Source organism: Macrobrachium rosenbergii, chromosome 12 (assembly GCF_040412425.1).
Source record: "Macrobrachium rosenbergii isolate ZJJX-2024 chromosome 12, ASM4041242v1, whole genome shotgun sequence".
NCBI lineage: Eukaryota > Metazoa > Arthropoda > Malacostraca > Decapoda > Palaemonidae > Macrobrachium > Macrobrachium rosenbergii.
Genome location: NC_089752.1, coordinates 84,791,357 through 84,817,351, shown reverse-complemented (window position 1 = coordinate 84,817,351; position 25,995 = coordinate 84,791,357). Strand labels below are relative to the sequence as shown.

The following is a 25,995-nucleotide window of genomic DNA, read 5'->3' as shown; positions in this document are numbered from 1 at the left end:
TCCATCTAAAAAACATACATATGCTTCAATAACAGAAACCAATAATGAAACAAAAATACATAGAAATAGAAGTAACGAAGCACAGAAAAGTAAATCACAAGAAGAAATTAATGCTCAAGGGAAAAAACTAAAATGGTAAAGAATAAAGAAACTGGTGCAAATGATATGGATAACATTTTATCAAATTCATTTGAAATATTAATGCAAATAGGAACAAAGGAGGACGCTACTACAGAAGTAACAGAGGAGGGTAAAGTAAGTATATCTTAGTTTTACCAGACCACTGAGCTGATTAACAGCTCTCCTAGGGCTGGCCCGAAGGATTAGACTCTTTTTTTACGTGGCTAAGAACCACTTGGTTACTTAGCAACGGGACCTACAGCTTACTGTGGACATGATAGACTGGAAATTAAAGATAAAAAAGGCCACTGGAAAGAATACCACCTGTAACGGTCTCACCTTTCCGAGACCAACAGGTTCTAAACAAAAACAAGCAATTGGACTGTAATGACTGACGAGAGGTGACAAACAAAGGAGGGAGGAGCAGAGCAAAACCAAAAAAGTGACCTTAATATGAATTTATTATTTACAAAACTTACAGCTTTTACATTTATAAATTTTTCAAAATGAGTCGGTAAACCAGAAGTTAACCACAATTTGAATTCAACTTGAAATATATCTGAGTCACCAGATAAAATCAAAGTAAACAATATAACAGTAGTTTCAGGAGAAGCATTGCAAGAGTCAGTACAATAACAAAAACATTTGACATAAAAGGGGGAACAAGAATTACATGAATTTGAATCAGTAAAAATAGTGCATCCAAAAATAAACATTAGATAATAAACAATAATAACAGCAATAACAGGTAATACAACACAGTTTACCATTACAACACTTTTGTCATAATAAATACATCAAGCATGAACAGGTAATACAACACAGTTTACATTACAACACTTTTGTCATAATAAATACATCAAGCATGAACAGGTAATACAACACAGTTTACCATTACAACACTTTTGTCATAATAAATACATCAAGCATGAACAAAATGGGACCATAAACAAAATCAACACAGCAGGGTTAACATCAAGATAAAATCATGAAAACACAATAACATTACCCTCCCGAGTGCAAAAAAAAAAACATAAACAGACAAAAATAACAGTAAAAATCTTAACACTGCAACACAGTGCAGGACACCCCAACACTTGGGGAAAAACGTGACACAGCAGAGATACAAAGGCGATCACCTGAAAATTATACTGATAGCCGGAGCTACATATGCATCCACAGACGAATCTGCAACACAGGAACACTGCATGACAACTAAGACAGAGCTGATACGACAACCGTCTAGCCCACAGGAACAGTCCTCCAACACCGGATGCCCATGACAGAGTTGAAACAACAACCATCATGTCCATCGGTACTCTTCACTGCTCTGCTGCCAAGACTGACTCTCTGCCGCTCTGAACCTGACTTTCAGGTATGAATACCCGCTACTGCTGTAGACCTGACTGACAAAGTCTGACACCATCCAACAGACGTCAACTCGCCAGCAAGAAAAAAAAAAAAATAAAGAAGGCAACAAGGGAACAATCGGCCAACGATTGTTCTCACACCACCCAAAACAAAGAAACCAACAGTTGTTAGAGAAACATCGGTCAAATCAAAGACAAAAGATGTGAAGAAAGAACAAAAAAAAAGCAAGAATATACCATTACCTCCTAAAATAACAGTAAAACCTATGGATACAGATATCCAAAATACCGAAGAAGTGGAAGACAGTTGTACCATAGACAACAATGAATATGTCAAAGGAGAAGAGATTACTCCATCACCAATAATTGGTATAACAAGAACAAATAAAGAAATATACATGACAATACTTGTGGATGTAATGATTGTTTTATTGCATTGTGCAATAATAACAAAAACACAAGAAAAGATGGTTTAACAAATATAAGAAATTTTATGAAATATAGAAAAAAAGAAACTAGAGATTTGAGTACCCATGAAAAAGGTTGCATGTGCATTGAGCACATAGTGTATTATAAAGAAAAACAAATGAATGTCGTGAGTAAATTATTAGAAAAAATCCAAATTGATAATACAAAATGAGAGTAAAACTCGACCGCTATAATAAAATATTTTCAATAGCTATATTATACAATGGAACGTAAATGGTCTGCAGACCAGATTACACCTAGGAGAAATACGATGATTACTAAAAGAATATGAACCAATGGTATGTTTACAGCATGTCAACAAAATATCAACAATAGGTAAATATACCTCAGCATCTTCATCTAGTCAGTGACTCTGGTAGTTGTGATGCCAGATAACCCACAATTAATCAATCAATCATCTAGAGAGGAAGCAGGAAATTTAGGTACTGCTATATATCTACATAACAAAGTATGTTATGACAAAGTACCAGTTAACTTTACTGATATGCAAGTATCAAGTATTAGAATACGAATAAACTATAATTATGTCATTTATAATTTATACAATCAACCCAATAAAAATTATGACTTTGACACACTTACAGGATTAATTAATAATGCCAAGGAACCTACATTAATAGTAGGTGATTTTAATGCCAACAACCCGATGTGGGACTGTAACTGTACAGACTCAAGTAGAGTAGGAAGTAAAATAGAAAAATTCATAGATTCATATGACATGTGCTGTATAAATGATAACGAAGTCAGCACATATTTTTCTAAAACACATGGAACATTTTCCTCAATCAAGTTAACTCTGTACAGCAACCATAGTTGACAGATTGGACTGGAATACAGTTGACGACTTGCATGCAAGTGATCATTTCCCAATATTAATTTCATTATTACAAAATAATCCCACCAAGCATGCCCCTCAATATAACATTTATAAAGCAGATTGGGAGCAATATGACTTCCACGCTAAGAATATCCACCATTTGAATATTTAAAAGACCATAATGAAACTAATAAATTTCTTGTTGATTTCATTAAAATTACTGCTGATAAACCAATACCAAAAACCAAATCTCATCCAACAAAACACAAAGTCCCATGGTGGTCTGAAAAACTAACAGAATTAATGAAAATAAAACACCAAATTGGAATAAGATTAGATAATTTGAATAGAAAGTCCAGTAAAATAAACAAAACATTAATGATATTAGAAGGAACTTTGCAAAAACTGACTATATTATTATTAGAAATTGATACATTAAAACCTCTCTATAACTAAATATCTGCAAAATTTAAAAGAGCAGTAATTCAAGGAAGAATCATTTCATGTAGAAAATGTGTATCATATCTCTCTAATAATCCTCCCATGCAAAAATTATGGGAAAAATTCAGGAAAATAAATGGTACCCTTTTAAACCACCTAGACATTCCATAATAAAAGATGGGAAAAGAATACTTGATCCTAAAGGAATAAGTATTGTAATAGGAGAAAATTTAGCAAAAGTAAGTAGTGACAAAAATTTAGATGAGCATTTCTGCACAAAGAAAAATAATGTAGAATTAATAACAATAAATTTTGAAACAATAGAAGATATTATAATAAAAATTTTAATATGTCAGAGTTGGAATTTGCTCTGTTGAACTGCAATAAATGTACCCCTGGAGGTAACAGAATTTGTTTTGAAATGATCTGCCATTTAGCATCTTTGACAAAGACATAATTGGAGTTTTATAACCACTTATGTCTTCGAATTTTATTTCTTAATGAATGGCGTAAAGCTATAAAGATAATACTACATGGAGATATGCAACTTTAAAAACATTACATAAAAACAGCATCCATGGACATTTGCCTAGGTTTATCCAAAACTTTCTGACAAATCGCACTTTTCCACTTGAAAATGGTGTACCACAAGGAAGCGTCCTTAGTGGCACACTGTTTACTTTAGCAATAAATGATATCAGTGATAATCTACCTATAGGAATTCAAAGTAACTTGTATATGGATGATTTTGCCATATGTTACTCAGCATCTCGCATAAAACATGCAGAGCGAATTATTAATAAAACTATAATAAAAATAGATGAATGGGCCTCATCTGTAGCCTTTAAATTTTCTATACAGAAAACTCAGGCAGTAATGTCTTATAGAAATAAAAAGTGGAAAAAAGGTGAAGAAATAGATTTGAAAATCAGAAATCATTCCATACCAACTGGCCAAACAGCAAAATTTTTGAGATTAGTGTTTGGTACTCAAACTGGAAACCCACATAACATAATGAAATCAAAATGTAAAAGATCATTAAACATAAGTAAAAAACTATCGAACATTACTTGGGAGCCAATAGACATACCCTTTACTGTATAAAGCAACAGTACTATCATTGATTATGGAAGTGAAATACATGGCTCAGCATCAGACACAACGCTGAAAACGTTAGACCCAGTTCATAATGAAGGCCTTAGAATATGTTCAGGAGCTTTTCAATCATCACCAACACCTTCTTTACAATTTGAATGCGGTGAGAGCTAGTAACAATGAAGAGTGCTCTGAGAATTCAGACAATAGTCCAGGAGCATTAGTTCAAATATGGCTTCAACCCGGAACAAATTAGTAACAAGCTGAAATTTTCAGTAGGTGCTCAGGAGACCTTCGCTAATGACATACTAAAATCCCCAAGAATTCGCCGAGGGTTTTGAGAAATTCAAGATGGCGTCCAAAATGGCCATCGATATCATATTTTGTTATATCTCAGGTCTCAATCAAGATAGAAACACAAATGAAGTATGAAAATATAGGTTTTCAGACCCAAGGAATTCATTTATGTCAGTGTATGTGTGATAAATTGAGCCGTGTCATGTTTTTGAGTTACAAGTGCATTCACACATGTTGTAACAAGTAATTCTGAAACGCCAGAACGTTTTTTTTTTTTTTTTTTTTTTTTTTTTTTTTTTTTCTGAAAAAGCAGACTGGGAGAGTCAGACAAACAAGAATCATCTGGCTAGTCTGTACCAGGATGCAGTCGATCAAGATAAAGGTGCTGCTGAGATTTATGAAGATGAAACTCTCCATGAGTTTCAACAGCTTCTAACTCACCACCTCGAGGAAGCTGCCACACAGAGCAGAACAGGCAAGCTATGGGTCCAGTACATCAACCAGGTGCTGCTCATGCTCAACTTCATCGAAAATGTTACAAGAACGAACAGGGATGTCTATCAGAGAGGCTAAATTGGAATTAAAAGTGAGAGGAATGCAAGATCCATCTAAGAAACATTCATATTCCTCAATAACAAGAGCAAAAAATGAAGCAAAAAATTGGAAACAGATAGAAATAACAGAGCACAGAAAAGTAAATCTCAAGAAAAAAAATTAATAATTTAGAAATAAAAAATAAAATTGTAAAAATAAAGAAACAGGTACAAATGAGATGGATAATATTTTGTCCAATTCATTTGAAATATTAATGCAGATAGAAACACAGGAGGATGCTGCTACTAAAGTGACAGAAGAGGGTAGAGATAGACAGGAAATTAAAGATAAAAAAGGCCTTTGGAGAGAACACCACCCAAAACGAAGAAACCAACTATTAATAGAGAAACATCAGTTAAACCAAAGATAAAGGAGATGAAAACGGAACAAAAACAAAAACAAGCTAAGAATATACCTTTATCTCCTAAAATAATAATAGAACCTATGAAGGCAAATGTCGAGAACACTGAAGAAGTGAAAGAGAATCATACCATAGATGATAATGATTATGTCAAGGAGAAGAGATTACTCCTTCTCCAGTAATTGGAACAAGAGCAAATGAAAAGAGAAATACACATGATAATACTTGTGGATGTAATGATTGTTTCATTGAATTATGCAATAACAACAAAATAACAAAAGATGGTTTAACAAACATTATAAGAAATTTTATGAAATATAGAAAAAAAGAAAACACAGATTTGAGTAACCATGAAAAGGGTGCATGTGCATTGAGCACTTAGTCTATTATAAGGAAAAACAGATGAATGTCGTGAGTAAATTATTAGAAAAATTCCAAATTGATAATACAAAAAGAGAGTAAAACCCGACCGCTATAAAAATATTTTCAATAGTTATATTATACAATGGAACGTAAATGGTCTACAGACCAGATTACACCTAGGAGAAATACAACGGTTATTAAAAGAATATGAACCAATGATATTATGTTTGCAACATGTCAACAAAACAATATTAACGATAGGTAAATATACCTTAGCATCTTCATCTAGAGAGGAAGAAGGGAATTTAGGAACTGCTATATATGTACATAACAAAGTATGTTATGACAAAGTACCTGTAAACTTTACTGATTTGCAAACGTCGAGTATTAGAATACGAATAAAAACGATAATTATGTAATTCATAATTTGTACAATCAACCTAATAAAAATTATGACGTTGACAAACTCAAAGAGTTACTTAATAATACTAAGGAACCAACGTTAATAGTAGGTGATTTTAATGCCCACAACCCAATGTGGGACTGTAATTGTACAGAATCAAATAGAGCAGGAAATAAAATAGAGGAATTCATAGATTCATATGACATGTGCTGTATAAATGATAACGAAATCAGCACATATTTTTCTAAAACACATGGAACATATTCCTCAATCGACCTAACTCTATGTACAACAAACATAGTAGACAGATTGGAATGGAATACGGTAGACGACTTGCATACAAGTGATCATTTCCCCATATTAATTTCTTTATTACAAAATAACCCCAGCAAACATGCCCCTCGATATAACATTTATAAAGCAGATTGGGAACAATATGAATTCCACACCAGGAATATCCCACCATTTGAGTATTTGAAAGACCATAATGAAACTAATAAATTTCTTGTTGATTTCATTACAAATGCTGCTGATAAAGCAATACCAAAATCCAAATCTCATCCAACAAAACACAAAGTCCCATGGTGGTCTGAAAAACTAACAGAATTAATAAAACTAAAACACCAGATTGGAAGACGACTAAATAATTTGAATAGAAAATTCAGTAAATTAAACAAAACTTTGCCGATATTAGTAGGAACCTTACAAAAACTAACTATATTATTATTAGAAATTGATACATTAAAACCTCTTTATAATAAAATATCTGCAAAGTTTAAAAAGAGAAGTAATTCAAGGAAGAATCATTTCATGGAAAAAATATGTATCAGATCTCTCTAAAAATACTCCCATACAAAAAATATGGGAAAAATTCAGGAAAATAAATGGTACCCATGTTGAAACCACCTAGACATGCCATAATAAAAGATGGGAAAAGAATACTTGATCCTAAAGAAATTAGTAATGTAATAGGTGAAAATTTAGCAAAAGTAAGTAGCAACAAAAATTTAGATGAGCATTTCCGCACAAAGAAAAATAATATAGAATTAATAACAATAAATTTTGAAACAGTAGAAGATATATATTATAATAGAAAATTTAGTATGGAAGAGCTAGAATTTGCTCTGTTGAACAGCAATAAATCTGCCCCTGGAGGTGACAATATTTGTTTTGAAATGATATGCCATTTAGCACCTTTGGCAAAGACATACTTGTTAGAGTTTTATAACCACTTATGGCTTAGAAATTTATTTCCTGATGAATGGCGCAAAGCTATAATTATTCCAATCCCCAAACCTGGAAAAGATCCCAGTAATGTAAGCAATTACAGACCTGTTTCTTTAACAAGTTGTTTGTGCAAATTACTAGAGAAAATGGTAAATGCTCGACTAACATGGCACATTACGAGAAAATAAAATTTTAACTCCCACTCAGTTTGGGTCACAGTGTAACAGATCTACATTAGATTCTCTCTGTAACTTAGAAGACCATATACGCCGAGGTTTTGAACGAAAACAAATTACTGTAGCTGTCTTTTTTGACATTGAAAAAGCATACGATACTACATGGAGGTATGCTATATTAAAAACTTTACAAAACAACATCATCTGTGGACATTTACCTAGGTTTATACAAAACTTTTGACAAATCGCAGTTTTCAGGTGAGAATAGATGATGTTCTGTCTAGAACATTTCCTCTAGAAAATGGTGTTCCACAGGAAGCGTCCTTAGTGGCACACTGTTTACGTTAGCAATTAATGATATCAGTAAAAATCTACCTACTGGTATTAAAAGTAACCTGTATATGGATGATTTTGCCATATATTATTCAGCATCTCGAATAAAACATGCAGAACGAATCATTAACAAAAGCATAGTAAAAATAGATGAATGGGCTTTATCTGTAGGCTTTAAATTTTCCATAGATAAAACCAAGCAATCATGTTTTATAAAAACAAAAATGGAAAAAGGAGAAGAAATAGACTTAAAAATCAGAAACCATAGTATACCAATTGGCCAAACAGCAAAATTTTTAGGATTGGTATTTGATACTCACATGAACTGGAAAGCCCACATAACATACATGAAATCAAAATGTAAAAGAGCATTAAACCTAATTAAAAACTGTCGAACACTACTTGGGGAGCCGATAGACATACCCTTACTTTATTGTATAAAGCAACAGTGCTGTCTATCGTTGATTATGGAAGTGAAATATATGGCTCGGCATCAGATGCAAGTGCTGAAAACGGTAGACCCAATTCATAATGAGGGTCTTAGAATATGTTCAGGAGCTTTTCGATCATCACCAACATCATCTTTACAAGTTGAATGTGGTGAACTACCTCTGTCTCTCCATAGAGAGCTAGTAACGATGAAGAGTGCTCTGAGAATTCAGACAAATGATTCTCCAACCAAAAATTATTTGGATTAAGAGATGTGTTTATAAACAATCATCCACCTTCTTTCCCAATTAGGGCTAGAAGATTGTTTGAGTCGCTGAATATGTATATACAATTACCTGTAATGTTAAAATTGCCTCCTCCTTGGACAATGAATAAAATGAAAATTTGTACACACTTGAAATATTTATCAAAAAATCATTCATATACTCCAGAATACCAAAGACAACATGCAGTAGAGCATATAATCCGAAAAGGTCCACATTACGCAATATACACTGACGGATCTAAATCACAATACGGAGTGGGATATGCTGCGGTATCCCAAAACAAAACGTATCAGTTCTCTTTCCCAGACAAAGCCTCTGTATATACAGCTGAGTTATGTGCAATAGTATCGGCCATAAAAATAATTAGAGAAGTCTCATATAATAATTTTGTAATTTATAGCGACTCCAGAAGTGCTATAGAAGCTATTCAAAGCTATAATCCCAAAAATAATATTGTGCAACATATAAAAATCTCACTCCATAAATTGTATAATAAGGGAAAAAATATTGAAATATGTTGGATCCCTGCCCATGTAGGGATTAAGGGAAATGAAGAGGCTGATAAAGCAGCTAAAGAAGCAGTCCACATGACAAGAACAAATGTAGACATCCCTATCAGTGACTATACAAAATATATAAAAACAGTCATTGTAAAAAAATGGCAAAATATATGGAACGAAGAACCTGAAAATAATAAATTAAAACAGATAAAATCCAGTGTTGGAAAATGGAGTTCGTCATATCAAAGAGAGAGACAAGCACAAGTAATTCTGACACGTCTTCGAATAGGCCATACTCGTTTGACACATGGACACTTAATGAACAGTCCATGTGGCCCTCTTCCCAAATGCCCAGATTGTAATGTGCTGATAACAGTTAAGCATATACTGTGTGAATGTCCAAAATATAACCTGCAGCGATTATCAAATTTTGGAAATAGACCGATAGAAGAAATTTTGTCAGAATCTTCAACGTTCTCAATAGCACCCATTTTAATGTTCATGAGAAGCTGCAAATTAATTGGAAAAATATAAGAAAAAAACAATCAATCAGTAATGAATTTTAAAACAAGTAAATTTTATGATTTTACTTAATTTATTTTAAATTTTAATATACCTTTTTAGTGAGTATGTATGGGGAGCATGAGTTTAAATGTATTTATTGTGTGAGTGTGTTCCAGTATGAAAGCATATGCCTTTTTACAGCTTTTAATTTCATTTTCATTTTCGTTTATCATCATTGACAAGTGACCTATTAGGTCCCAGTGCTGAGGCTTCTAGCCTAGACTTGTCATTCCATCCTAATCCTTCAGGCCAGCCCTATGAGAGCTGATGGTCAGCTCAGTGGTCTGGTTAAACTATTTTAATAATAATAATAATAAGAGGCTCAGTCAAGTTTTCGGCCCTAGAGACAGAAGTCCGGTCTCTCTTAGGGAAAGCGGTCATCGAAGTAGTGCAGGACGTGTCAACCCCAGGTTTCTACAACTGCCTGTTTGTAGTCCCCAAGTCATCAGGGGGTTGGAGGCCAGTTCTCGACGTAAGTGCTCTCAATATGTACTTAGTGAAAACCAAGTTCTCCATGGAAACGAACCGCTCAGTTCTTCAGGCACTAACTCGGGGGATTGGATGGTGACCCTCGACATCGAAGATGCCTACTTCCCGGATTCCAGTACATCAGGACTCCAGGAGGTATCTTCGCTTTGTTTTCAAGGACAGAGTTTACCAGTTCCGGGCCCTCTGCTTCGAAATGTCGACAGCCCCCAAGTGTTCACCAGGATTCTCGCCCGATAGGTCATTGGCTCCACCTGGAGGAGTTCGGATCTCCTTGTACCTAGACGACTGGCTACTCCGTTCATCATCAAAGGGACCGCTGCATGGAGGACCTTCACAGAACCCTAAGGTTAGCTTTCGGGACTTAGGGATTCTGATAAACACGGAAAAGTCGAGCTTAGTTCCTTCACAGAGGACTCTTTATTTGGGGATGACTCTGGACAGTCTAGCTTTTCGGGCTTTTCTGTCTCCCAAAAGGGTCTCCTCCTGCCTTCAGACGGTGGAGAAGTTTCTCCTCCTGGACAGTTGCTCCGCCCGTCAGTGGATGGCTCTCCTGGGAACTCTGTCGTCAGCGGAGCAATTTGTAAGGTTAGGCCATCTGAACATGAGACCCTTACAGTTTTTCCTCAGGGACTCTTGGGACAGAAGGACCCAAACGGACTACACGGTCTTCAACATTCCCCCGACGTCAAGGGGCATCTTTTCTGGTGGAGGTCGCCGGAAAGGCTTTCGGAGGGTCTGGATCTCCTTCCAAGACAACCATCCCTGCAGATGTTCTCAGACGCGTCCAATGTTGGGTGGGGAGCACATCTAGCCAACCTCAGGACGTCAGGAGTTTGGTCGGACGAACAGAAGAAGCTCCACATCAATGTCAAGGAACTGTTGGCCATTCACCTTGCTCTCCAGGAATTTTCGACCCACGTCTCAGGCCAAGCAGTCGCTGTTCACACCGACAACTCGACGGCTCTAGCCTACATCTGGAAACAGGGAGGTACCCATTCCTTCGCCCTGTTCAAAGCTGCGAGGGACCTTCTTCTGTGGGCGGACAGCAACAGGGTGGCCCTGTTCCCTCGGTTTGTGCAGGGAAAACTGAACGTTACGTCCTGGCGGACCAACTCAGCCGTCGGAACCAGACTCTCCCTACGGAGTGGACCCTGCACCCGCAAGTGTGCCTAGATCTGTGGAATCGGTGGGGCACTCCCATAATAGATCTCTTCGCTACCTCCAAGAACCATCGTCTCCCAGTGTTCTGCTCACCAGTTCCAGACCCACTGACTCACTTGGTGGACGCCATGCTCCTAGACTGGACGAACCTGTTTGCCTATGCCTTCCCTCCTTTCGGGCTCATCAGGCAAGTGATAAACAAAGTGGAATTCCATCAGAAGGTCGAACTGATCCTCGTTGCCCCTGTTCTGGCCAAGGAAGGAGTGGTTCCCGGACCTGCTAGATCTCCTGATAGACTTCCCCAGGCTTCTCCTCAAAAGAAGTCGCTTCTCAGACAACCCCACCTAATGAAGTTCCACCAGGGATTGTCCACTAAACTCTCTGACGGACTGTCAGGAAGCTCATCAGAGCGCGAGGTTTTTCAAGCAAGGCTGCAGAGGCTATTGCGAGGTGCAGAAGGGACTCCTCGAGCAAATTATACCAATCCAAGTGGACAGTCTTCAGGAACTGGTGTAGAAAAATAGTATCTCCTCTTCTTCGACGTCTATAACTCAACTTGCCGATTTTTTCATTTACTTGAGGGATTCAAGAAAATTGATGCCATCAACCATCAAGGGCTACAGAGCCTATGCTGTCCTCCGTCTTCTACCATAGGGGTTAGACCTATCAAATAACCGAGACTTGTCAGACCTCCTCAAGTCCTTAGACACAGCTAAGGCCCCAAAACCTGCCCTTGCCTGGAATTTAGATGTAGTTTTGAGGTGGTTAATGTCTCCAAGGTACGAACCTTTAGAAGGTCTTTCTCTTAGAGACCTCACTAAGAAATCCTTTTCTGGTTACTTTAGCAACGGCAAAGAGGGTTAGTGAAATACCAGCCATTGACAAGGAAGTGGGTTTTTCACAAGGTAATGCTGTTTGCTCGTTCACCTTGAATTTTCTGGCCAAGAACGAGTCTCCTTCCAACCCATGGCCTCGGTCCTTTACCATTCAGAACCTCTCCGAAGTGGCTGGCCCTCAAGAATTGGAGGCTTCTTTGTGCCCCGTTAGAGCTATCAAACTTACTTGGCCAGAACGGCCAGCATCAGAGGACGTTCCTCTAACCTGTGGTGTTCAGTGAAAGATCCAACCAGACCTTTATTCAAGAATGCCCTGGCTTTCTTCGTCAAGGAACTCATCTTAGAGGCGCACAGGCACATCAACGAAGAGGACGCACGCCTAGTCAAGTCTCACATTCACGAAGTGCGCTCAATAGCAACTTCAGTGGCCTTTCGTCATAATAAGTCACTTTCGCAGAGCACCTTCTGGAGGTCGAAGTCGGTGTTTGCGTCTCACTACCTTAGGGAGGTTGAAGTTGCGTATCAGGACCTGTTTGCGTTAGGTCCCGTATCGGTAGCAGGCTTGGTTTTAGGGGGAACACACTAGGGGGGTAGGTTCCTTTATCTTTCCTTCCCCTGTGGTTTTATGGTTGCTGAGTTAATGGGAAGCCGGGGGTGCTCAGTTCACCTGGAGTACCCTCCATCCTAGTTGAGCTGCTGAGGGTATAGGGAAGGAGGATGTATTTAACTATTTTTAGGTTAGGTGGTGAGACCCGTTTTTCAGTCTGGTTGCTTTCCAATTGCTCAGGGCAAGAGCAAAAGGAAGTCACCCCTTGTCTCAGTCAGTGGTGTACTTCCCTGACTGCTTGGGTTGTTATGGAGCAGAGTGGCTAGCAGTGCTTATGCCCAAGGCCTCTGCAGGTAATGGAGCTTCAACCAGCAGCAGTACCTCCTGCAAAAGCCCATCTACCAGGTAAGGTGACTCCTGCCCTTTTGTTGGTATGGATCCTTAAGATACCCATGGTTAGAGTTGGTTCCTTTTCTTTTTTTTTTTTTGTGTGTGTAACCTTTCAATAACTGGTACCTCATCCCTGCCCTTCCACCTTAAATGTGGAATCAGCTTTTACAGTGTTTTGGTAAGTCATTATAATGAAAATGACATTTTTATGATAAAATGATGTTTCATTATACTTACCAAAACACTGTAACGTAAAACCCCTCCTCCTTTTGAGAACGTTATCTCAGGTTTTCACTAATTGTGTATACCGAGAATGAAAACTGACCTGGGTTTAAATATGTCTCCTGCCAATCAATATCAGCATTCCAAACAAAGTTTGAAAATTTATATCTTGTCAGGAGATAAAAGCTTTTAGTGTTTTTGTAAGTCATTATAATATCATTTTATGATAAAATGATGTTTCATTATATACTTAAAAACACTGTAACGTAAAAAACCTCCTCCTCCCCGCAGGGGGAGACGTTATCTCAGGTTTTCACTAATTGTGTATACCGAGAATGAAACTGACCTGGGTTTATGGGTATGTCTCCTGCCACGCTACCCCCACCGGATGCCGGTGGGGGTAGCGTGGGTCTCCTGCCAATCGTATCAGCATTCCAAACAAAGTTTGAAAATTTATATCTCGGACGTCTCGATTTTAAAGAGATAAAAGCTTTTACAGTGTTTTGGTAAGTATAATGAAACATCATTTTATCATAAAAATGTCATTTTTCGGCGCTTTTCGGTGCGAATAAGCGCTGACAATTGCCAATTTTCAGTTATTATCATGCCATCAGAACGGAACCCCTGCTGATAACCGAGGATTGCCTGTATATATATCATATACTGTAATATATAGATATATATTATATATCGTATATATATGTGTGCAGATGCTTTTACCCATAAGGAATAATGGGAAAGGGATTAATTGGTGTTCTGGCCCCAAAACGCCCCCTTTTAAAAATTTTAACATTTTGTCGCAATAATTGAGCTTTTGGTGACAATATAAGTAGTATTGATTGAGAAATACCATACTGGCATGCCCCGGTTATCGGCAGGGGTGCCGTTCTGACAGCGTGATGGTAAGCAAAAAATCTGCAATTTTTGGTGCTTTTTGGACGATTTTCGGCACCGATAAGCTCTGAAAATCACCTAGTTTCGGTTATTGGCGCCTGTGTTGGGTATGTATCGGCGTGAGTACGCACTTATCAGCGTCAATAAAGCGGAAATCGGCGCATATCTGCGCCGAAAATTGGAGGTTTTCATCGCTAAAGAAGCGCTGAAAAAGTTAATTGCTGATAACGGAGCCCGCCGATAACCAGGGACTGCCTGTATTTTGCTGGTGTCTTAGACGTCTTTTTAAATTTTTAAATGTATCGAAAAACTGCCCTGCATCCAGTGCGGCTGTATTACGGATGTTAGACTGAGTGCGGTAGGCTAAGCTAGACCTAGCTTTCGGCAAGCATACTGGGCAGGCACAAAAATTGTTGCTAATAATAAAACATTGAAAAACAAGTCTGATTTTTACAGTAAATTGTGTTACTGGAAAAAAGTATGAAATCATATGTTAATTTGCACTTGCCTTTAAAGGAAACTAAACTAAATTTACCATAAACAAAATTTGTTACCCCGACAGGCCACCAGGACAGCACAATGATTTTCTTTATATCCACTCATTGCAAATGGCTAACAAGCTTACTGCCAACTTGTCATAAGCAGTTTTTCGTAAGTTTGTGATAACAGATTGATAATTCAGCTTGTTTTCAATATGTATTTTATTTTAAATAATAAAATATTAAAAGCAAGCTGCTATCCTGCCAACATATTGTAAGCAATTTTTCGTAAGTTTGATAAGAGACTGATAATTCAACTCGTGGTTGTGCTCGTGGCTCCAGTCATTGCTCATGGCCCCATACATTTGTTTCAGTACAGGTTCCACTAATATATATATATATATATATATATATATATATACTGTATATATATACGGATATATATATATATATATATATATATATATATATATATATATATATATATATATATATATATATATATATATATATATACTGTATATATATATATATATATATATATATATATATATATATATATAATATATATATATATATATAATATATATAAATATATATATGACAGAAATAATCAATCACGTGTGGAACAGAAATAAATTTCTGACTCTCATCAGGATCAAACCCAGGTCTTTCAATTGAAAGGCAAGGCTTGTGCCAACTAGTCCATACAAGTCTAAAAGAAGTTGGAACCTGAGAACAACTGCACCTGATTACCTGGGCAAGCCAACTGCTTGCATACCAGCGAAATTTTCCCCAACTTCCGACTCAGCAATGACCCAATTGAAAGACCTGAGTTCGATTCTGATGTGAGTCAGAAATTTATTTCTGTTCCACACGTGATTGTGTGTTGATTATTTCTATCTTACTCACTCAGAAGGGATAATTCAAATGAAATGCTGTCAATGGGTCATTGCTGAGTCGGGAAGTTGGGGATAACTCGCTGGTATGCAAGCAGTTAACTTGCCCAGGTATACCTTGGGTGCAGTTGCTCTCAGGTTCCAACTTCTTTTAGATTTGTATGGCCTAGTGGGCAGTGCTCTTGCCTTTCAATTGAAAGACCTGGGTTCGATCCTGGTGTGAGTCAGAAATTTTTATATGTATGTGTGTGTGTGTGTGTGCATTTATATAATATGAAACTCCTTTTAAATTATATATATATATATATATATATATATATATATATATATATATATATATATATATATATATATATATATATATATATATATATATATATATATATATATATATATATATATATATATATATATATATATATATATATATACATATATATATATATATATATATATATATATACATATATATATATATATATATATATATATATATATATATATATATATATATATATATATATATGCATGTATATATGAAACTTCTTTTAAAGTTATTTATATTTTTAATTTCCTATTTAATTTTGTTGCAGCATCGATAACCCAGATGTTGTGACACCAGTTTTAGTAGCCACAAATCAGTTAATCATCATTAATATGCAAATATCTGGTAAAAAAAGTTCCACGTGGTATGCAAAGGGTCAATAAAACACATTCTCGATAATTGGCAAACAAGGTGTTCATCATGTCCACTAACCACCATTAAGAAATATAAAAAATTGGAAGTTTTAGGTTTATCTGTCTTGATTTAGGATTGTGCTTCCTCAGTTGCCCTGTAACTGTATATTGAAAGAAGACAGTGCCTCAGAGTTTGCTCACTTTGACATTCTGTAAAGCACTTTTTGGTTCACTGCTTCAGATATGACCATCAAGGAGGAGGTAACATTTAGATGGTTAGGATATTGAACATTTCTTTTTGACAATGTGGATGTAGGTAACTGTATGTGGTACCTACGATTGTCCAAGAGTTTTAACAAAATATGGTTTTGATATACAGTATGTGTGTATTTCTGTAACTTTTTTATGAAGGAAAAACTTTCACTAATACTTCTTCAGAGCTTGGTCTTGAGGCTTAAACCCCATAATCAGTCAGGCAGTTGTCATGTAATTCCAAACCGACCAAGCTTATTTGTATAGTTGGCTATAGCGTTCAAAGTGGATTTCTTATAAGAATGATCTCAATAAATTATTGTGAGTGCATTGCTTTGTATTTTTCAAAGTTAATTTTTTTACATTTTTGCCTTATAATTGTTGAAGGAATGTTTTTTTTAAGTAAAGTATCAATAAAATTTCTTTTCTTTGATTTAGAATTTCAGGAAGGACAGCCACGCAATCCACTTTATATTCCAAGTGATATTGATGATTCAGAGATAGCTTGTATGAGAATTGAGGCTGGTATAAATTTTGATAGCTGCGGGAACATTCCAGTTAATGTAAGTTTTCTCTTTAATGTTTTCCCATATATGAATATATTAAGTACTATGGTTATCAGTATATTATGAACTAAAGCCTTGGTGATTAAAGTAAAAATGAGATTGTGTTGCCCAAAACCTCTGAATGAACTGAAATTTAAAAGTCACATGACTCCCTTGCAGAATGTGTTTTCTCTGTTGGTGGTCATGTGACCGGCAAGAGGGCTCTTGAACCTCTGGAGTTATTTCTTAGGATTGCTTAAATATACTATGTACTCTGCCAGACAGAAGGTATCCTGGGTGGGATTGGGGTTTTTATCTGAAGGTAATAGTGGTAACTGTGGTGGCATTTTTAGCCACCTGTAAAGTTTAGACCTTAAATTCTCAACTGGATTAGTCATGTTGGCATCACAAGGATGGGACTCGTAGAACTACCTCATGGTTTATAGGGGTGGGCTTGTTTTTGGGTATAGAACTCCACATCCTGTTCAGCTTCCATGCCAGTATGATTCAAGTCAGGTTCATTGTATGCATGCAATGCTTGTGTCACCAAGCAGATTTGACAGACAATTCAGCCACCATAAAATGTTGATGCAGTCCCTTTTGAGATAGGATAGGGAATGGTCATTTAGTATTATTAGTGATGGAATTGAATATGGATTAAATACAAATAATAATTTAGGAATACAGAAAGTTTTATATTATAATTTACAATAAAAATTGCAAAAATCTAGCTACTTGAGGATCCCACAATTTCCTGACTGTTAATGACCCTCATGTCTGTGTCTGATGATTAACCTTCAGACTTCACAGTAAACTCAGTCTGCCGAATATGGAGACACTTGCCCAATAACCAACAGTACCGGGATCATTTGAGGACCTCAAAGTCTGTTGACAATATTGGTAATAATTTAGTTTCATGGGGTTTGAATAAATGTGAAGTCACAGGGGATTTGTTTCCTTAAGCCGTCTAATGTTAATATGACGATTTGTCAACCTTAATATTGATGTGCCTGAAGTAAAGGTAAACGTTTATAATTTAAAAAAAAATTTTTGTATGTTTGCCATGATATTTCCCAATTTTGTATTTGCATATTAGTTGCCAAGCATAAAAAGTATACTAGGTTATATTTTCTTGGACCCTAGTGAAAATGTTCCTAGACATAAGACACATAGTAGAGCAGACTTATGTCTCTCAATGGTTTATTTCCCCTCAATCTGGGACCACCTTGACGTGGTGAGGGGGCCCTTGAACCCCAGGAATCTGTTCCTGGATTTGAGTCCAAGAGTCCCATAGACCATTATATATTTCTTTGAATTAATTTTTGTGGAATTTTCCACAGTTGCTAAAATTTATTGGACCTGATAAACAGGAAAAGATATCATAACTGGGATTGGGTTTATATCTGAAGCTAAATAGTGGGAACTGTGGTAGGACCATCAACTGCCCGATAATGTTCGGACCTGAGAGATATCAGGCAGAACTATTCTTAAGGGCTGGACCATGGATTCCAGGGCGGGGTCTGTTTCTGGCGATAGGACTCTTGGCATTCTATCCAGTTTGCCATAACACAATTAGAGTGGGGATGATAGTATTCTCTTAATACCTTCAGTCCTAGCAAGCAGGTTTGGCTTACACTTGGCCCTATAATCGTGTTGTGCCATCCCCTGTGGGGTAGGGTTGGGATGCGGACATTTGGGAGTCAGTTCTCACTTGTGCCATTGGTGGAAGAATAATCCCCATGAAAGGATGATGATATCTTTTCAATGTTTTCAGGTTTATTATTTTTTTAAAAGTGAAAAGATCTCATTTAGTATTGGGCGTCGGTGACCCTGGTAGTTGTGACGCCAGATAACCCACAGTTAATCAATCAATCAAATCTTTGTCTAGCATTTATAAGGGTTTTAGTACCCTTGGACCCTCTGATGGTGCTATTCTGCACCCATCTTGGAGATTGAAATTTCTCCAAATGTTGATGACTTCTCGAAAAATAAATTGACAAAAAGCATTAATAACAAATATCCTGATCCCCCTCCTGACTTCCCCTACCCTGGACCCTCTAGCCATGCTTCATTGATGACGACCATCAAGCAAGGACACGGACTTCTCTAAAAAATCTTCATCCAAAATGGAATCCTCAACACAGCCAGGTTGTGTGAAAAATTTGAGAATGCTCCATATGGAAGACTTACCAGTCTGTTGTGATTATGAAATGATCTCAACAGTTCTGAAATCTTTTGGAACTGTTGTAGAAATCAGGATGAACTTTATTGATATTGAATGTAAATGGGAAGTGTTGGTTACGTTTAGTAGCCACGATGAGGCTCTAAAGGCTAGTAGTATGATAAGTGCCATACCAATAGGTCAAGCTACAGTACGAGAGCCTTAAAAGACAAAGTTCCCAAAGACATGGACGTTTATGTGCCATCTAAATGGGCTCAGGATAAACCAGAGAGAAAACAGAATGCAGAGATAAGGACTCCTAAACTTCGTATGTGGATGGTAACTTCAGCCAAGGAGGAATATTATAACTACTCTAAATTTTGCAGGTTTCTTAAGAAAAAGGTGGGAGGAAAAAAAGAGTGGTGATATTTCTCTTTTTGGGACGAATACCGTTCCTTTTCATGCCAAATCCAAACCCAAGCATATATGCTGACCTTGTTGTACCTAAAAAATAATGAAATGATTACAAAGATCAAGCGCCACTTAAGCTTTACCCTCTCGAAGTGGGACCATTTTGATGTGGTGAGGGGGCCCTTGAACCCCAGGAATTTGTTTCCAGGTTTGTGTCCAAGAGTCCCATATATCATTGCACTTTTTTTTGGATTAATTTTTGTGGAATTTTCCACTTTTGCTAAAATTTATAGGACCTGATAAATAGGAAAAGATATCATAGCTGGGATCGGGTTTATGTCCGAAGCTAAATAGTGGTAACTGTGGTAGGACCATAAACTAACTGATTATGTTCAGACTTGAGAGTTATCAGATTTATAGCTCATAGGCAGAACTATTCTTTAGGGCTGGACCACGGATTCCAGGGGGTCTGGTTCTGGGGATAGGACTCTCGGCATTCTATTTGTTTTGCCCATAACATGATTAGTGTGGGGATGATTGTATTCATGTAATACTCTGTCCTAGTAAGCGGGTTTGGTTTACACTTGGGCCCCCCTCGAAGTAGGTTCCTTCACGTGGTGAGGGGGTAAGGGGCCCTGGCTTTTCTTCTTCGTTCTTATGAAGAATAAGAGCCCGGGCCCTGATGGATCACCTACAAACCTTTCGATTTAAATAGCATGGATATTTTCACTTTCGTACAAATTTCTTGGACCTGGTAAATAGGAAAAGGTATCATAGCTGGGATTGGGTTTATATCCGAAGCTAAATAGTGAGAACTGTGGCAGGACCATCAACTGCCCGATAATGTTCGGACCTGAGTTTTCAGGCGGAACTATTCTACGGACTGGACCACGGATTCCAGGGGGTCTAGTTCTGGGAATAGGACTCTCGGCATTCTGTCCGGTTTGCCCATAATGTGATTAGGGTGGGGATGATTGTATTCTAGTAATGCTCTCAGTCTATCAAGCAGGTTGGCTTACACTTGAGCCACTCTAATCATGTTGTGCCATCCCCTTTGGGGTAGGGTAGGGATGCGGACATTTGGGAGTCGGTTCTCACTTGTGCCATTAGTGGAGGAATGAACTCCATGAAAGGCTGATGATATCTTTTTAAGGTTTTCAGGTTTTTTTTTTTTTTCCCTCCCTCAAATCTTTATGCAAAGTAAAAATAAAGATTCGAGTGCCCCTGGGCCCTTTGATGGTAGTGACTCGGCACAGATGACGACTGATGGAACCTCTTGTAACAACCTTTCTTTGGAAAAAACAATAAAGAATCCAAATATAATCACACTGGAACCTTATACTTCAGTACACAACAAATCAAAAAAAAGTAAATATCGTCTTGACCCAACCTTGACTCACTTTGACTCCCTCTTTGGGAGTGGAAGTTGGTCAAGGTTTCTAACCATGGAAACAGAACAGCAAATCTCAGCCCTAAAGTTAGAAAACTTCTTATTAAAAAGACACTCAACGACAGAAATGTCGTTTAGACAAATAAAAATGAAGACGTGGCTTATAGAAGCCACAACAAAAAAACCAGTCTGAGGACTATCTATCAATAAAAAGTGTTGACAATGTAAATGTAAAAGTAAAGAAGCATGACACTATGAACAGCATTCAGGGTACTATTGTACTTCCTGAAAATAATGATGAACCAGTTGACAAAAATATACAGTTGGACTCTCTTAAAATGAGATATACCAAAATCCAAGACTGTGAGGTATATATAATACCAAGTAAACAAAATAATAAAGCATTAAGAATTGCAAAAATAAAATTTGAGGGTCAAGAGTTACCTCAAAAAAATAAAAATTTTAGGTCAAAATAGAGAGTTGAGACCTTATGTTCCCAAACCGCTACAATGTCAAAATTGTAGTAAGTATGGACACACAAAGAAAAACTGTCGTAATGAACCTGTATGTGTTTATTGTGGATCTAACAACATGCCACACAATGGAAATGTAGTGAACCAAAATGTGTAAACTGTGGACAGGATCATCATGCTAGGTCCAAGGAGTGTGTGTACTACATATACAATACAGAGTTGAAAATGTTGCAAGAATGAACAGGGATGTCTATCAAAGAGGCTAAATTGTAATTAAAAGTGAGAGGAATGCAAGATCCATCTAAAAAACATTCATATTCCTCAATAACAAGAGCAAAAATGAAGCAAAAACGGAAACAGATAGAAATAACAGAGCACAGAAAAGTAAATCTCAAGAAAAAATTAATAATTTAGAAATAAAAAATAAAATTGTAAAAATAAAGAAACAGGTACAAATGAGATGGATAATATTTTGTCAATTCATTTGAAATATTAATGCAGATAGAAACACAGGAGGATGCTGCTACTAAAGTGACAGAAGAGGGTAGAGATAGACAGGAAATTAAAGATAAAAAAGGCCTTTGGAGAGAACACCACCCAAAACAGAAGAAACCAACTATTAATAGAGAAACATCAGTTAAACCAAAGATAAAGGAGATGAAAAAGGAACAAAAACAAAAACAAGCTAAGAATATACCTTTATCTCCTAAAATAATAATAGAACCTATGAAGGCAAATGTCGAGAACACTGAAGAAGTGAAAGAGAATCATACCATAGATGATAATGATTATGTCAAGGGAGAAGAGATTACTCCTTCTCCAGTAATTGGAACAAGAGCAAATGAAAAGAGAAATACACATGATAATACTTGTGGATGTAATGATTGTTTCATTGAATTATGCAATAACAACAAAAGCATAACAAAAGATGGTTTAACAAACATTATAAGAAATTTTATGAAATATAGAAAAAAACACAGATTTGAGTAACCATGAAAAAGGGTGCATGTGCATTGAGCACTTAGTCTATTATAAGGAAAAACAGATGAATGTCGTGAGTAAATTATTAGAAAAATTCCAAATTGATAATACAAAAAAAGAGAGTAAAACCCGACCGCTATAAAAAATATTTTCAATAGTTATATTATACAATGGAACGTAAATGGTCTACAGACCAGATTACACCTAGGAGAAATACAACGGTTATTAAAAGAATATGAACCAATGATATTATGTTTGCAACATGTCAACAAAACAATATTAACGATAGGTAAATATACCTTAGCATCTGCATCAAGAGATGAAGAGGGAAATTTAGGTACTGCTATATATGTACATAACAAAGTATGTTATGACAAAGTACCTGTAAAATTTACTGATTTGCAAACGTCGAGTATTAGAATACGAATAAAAAACGATGATTATGTAATTCATAATTTGTACAATCAACCTAATAAAAATTATGACGTTGACAAAATCAAAGAATTACTTAATAATACTAAGGAACCAACGTTAATAGTAGGTGATTTTAATGCCCACAACCCAATGTGGGACTGCAATTGTACAGAATCAAATAGAGCAGGAATTAAAATAGAGGAATTCATAGATTCATATGACATGTGCTGTATAAATGATGACAAAATCAGCACATATTTTTCTAAAACACATGGAACATATTCCTCAATTGACCTAACTCTATGTACAGCAGACATAGTAGACAGATTGGACTGGAATACAGTAGATGACTTGCATACAAGTGATCATTTCCCCATATTAATTTCTTTATTACAAAATAACCCCACCAAACATGCCCCTCGATATAACATTTATAAAGCAGATTGGGAACAATATGAATTCCACACCAGGAATATCCCACCATTTGAATATTTGAAAGACCATAATGAAACTAATGAATTTCTTGTTGATTTCATTACAAATGCTGCTGATAAAGCAATACCAAAATCCAAATCTCATCCAACAAAACACAAAGTCCCATGGTGGTCTGAAAAACTAACAGAATTAATAAAATAAAACACCAAATTGGAAGAGGACTAAATAATTTGAATAGAAAATTCAGTAAATTAAACAAAACGTTACCAATATTAGAAGGAACCTTACAAAACTGACTATATTATTATTAGAAATTGATACATTAAAACCTATGTATAATAAAATATCTGCAAAGTTTAAAAGAGAAGTATTACAAGGAAGAATCATTTCATGGAAAAAATATGTATCAGATCTCTCTAAAAATACTCCCATACAAAAAAATATGGGAAAAATTCAGGAAAATAAATGGTACCCATGTTAAACCACCTAGACATGCCATAATAAAAGATGGGAAAAGAATACTTGATCCTAAAGAAATTAGTAATGTAATAGGTGAAAATTTAGCAAAAGTAAGTAGCAACAAAAAAATTTAGATGAGCATTTCCGCACAAAGAAAAAATAATATAGAATTAATAACAATAAATTTTGAAACAGTAGAAGATACATATTATAATAGAAAATTTAGTATGGAAGAGCTAGAATTTGCTCTGTTGAACAGCAATAAATCTGCCCCTGGAGGTGACAATATTTGTTTTGAAATGATATGCCATTTAGCACCTTTGGCAAAGACATACTTGTTAGAGTTTTATAACCACTTATGGCTTAGAAATTTATTTCCTGATGAATGGCGTAAAGCTATAATTATTCCAATCCCCAAACCTGGAAAAGATCCCAGTAATGTAAGCAATTACAGACCAATTTCTTTAACAAGTTGTTTGTGCAAATTACTAGAGAAAATGGTAAATGCTCGACTAACATGGCACATACGAGAAAATAAAATTTTAACTCCCACTTTGGGTTTGGTGTCACAGTGTAACAGATCTACATTAGATTCTCTCTGTAACTTAGAAGACCATATACACCGAGGTTTTGAACGAAAACAAATTACTGTAGCTGTCTTTTTTGACATTGAAAAAGCATATGACACTACATGGAGGTATGCTATATTAAAAACTTTACAAAACAACAACATCTGTGGACATTTACCTAGGTTTATACAAAACTTTTTGACAAATCGCAGTTTTCAGGTGAGAATTGATGATGTTGTCTAGAACATTTCCTTTAGAAAATGGTGTTCCACAGGGAAGCGTCCTTAGTGGCACACTGTTTACGTTAGCAATTAATGATATCAGTAAAAATCTACCTACTGATATTAAAAGTAACCTGTATATGGATGATTTTGCCATATATTATTCAGCATCTCGAATAAAACATGCAGAACGAATCATTAATAAAAGCATAGTAAAAATAGATGAATGGGCTTTATCTGTAGGCTTTAAATTTTCCATAGATAAAACCCAAGCAATCATGTTTTATAAAAACAAAAAATGGAAAAAAGGAGAAGAAATACACTTAAGAATCAGAAACCATAGTATACCAATTGGCCAAACAGCAAAATTTTTAGGATTAGTATTTGATACTCACATGAACTGGAAAGCCCACATAACATACATGAAATCAAAATGTAAAAGAGCATTAAACCTAATTAAAAACTGTCGAACACTACTTGGGGAGCCGATAGACATACCCTTACTTTATTGTATAAAGCAACAGTGCAGTCTATCGTTGATTATGGAAGTGAAATATATGGCTCGGCATCAGACGCAACGCTGAAAACAGTAGACCCAATTCATAATGAGGGTCTTGGAATATGTTCAGGAGCTTTTCGATCATCACCAACATCTTCTTTACAAGTTGAATGTGGTGAACTACCTCTGTCTCTCCATAGAGAGCTAGTAACGATGAAGAGTGCTCTGAGAATTCAGACAAATGATTCTCAACCAAAAATTATTTGGATTAAGAGATGTGTTTATAAACAATCATCCACCTTCTTTCCCAATTAGGGCTAGAAGATTGTTTGAGTCGCTAAATATGTATATACAATTACCTGTAATGTTAAAATTGCCTCCTCCTTGGACAATGAATAAAATGAAAATTTGTACGCACTTGAAATATTTATCAAAAAATCATTCATATACTCCAGAATACCAAAGACAACATGCAGTAGAGCATATAATCCGAAAAGGTCCACATTACGCAATATACACTGACGGATCTAAATCACAATACGGAGTGGGATATGCTGCGGTATCCCAAAACAAAACGTATCAGTTCTCTTTCCCAGACAAAGCCTCTGTATTTACAGCTGAGTTATGTGCAATAGTATCGGCCATAAAAATAATTAGAGAAATCTCATATAATAATTTTGTAATTTATAGCGACTCCAGAAGTGCTATAGAAGCTATTCAAAGC

The 25,995-nt window shown here is 36.0% G+C and overlaps 1 protein-coding gene across 1 annotated transcript in view; it reads left to right on the top strand.

The window, feature by feature from the left end:
- Window positions 1–25,995, top strand: part of LOC136843747 (probable ATP-dependent RNA helicase vasa-like) — a 711,228-nt gene that overhangs the window by 165,829 nt on the left and 519,404 nt on the right. Inside the window, exon 6 of the mRNA XM_067112404.1 lies at window positions 17,152–17,276. Coding sequence (XP_066968505.1) covers window positions 17,152–17,276 — 125 coding nt within the window. The remainder of the gene's footprint in view (window positions 1–17,151; window positions 17,277–25,995) is intronic.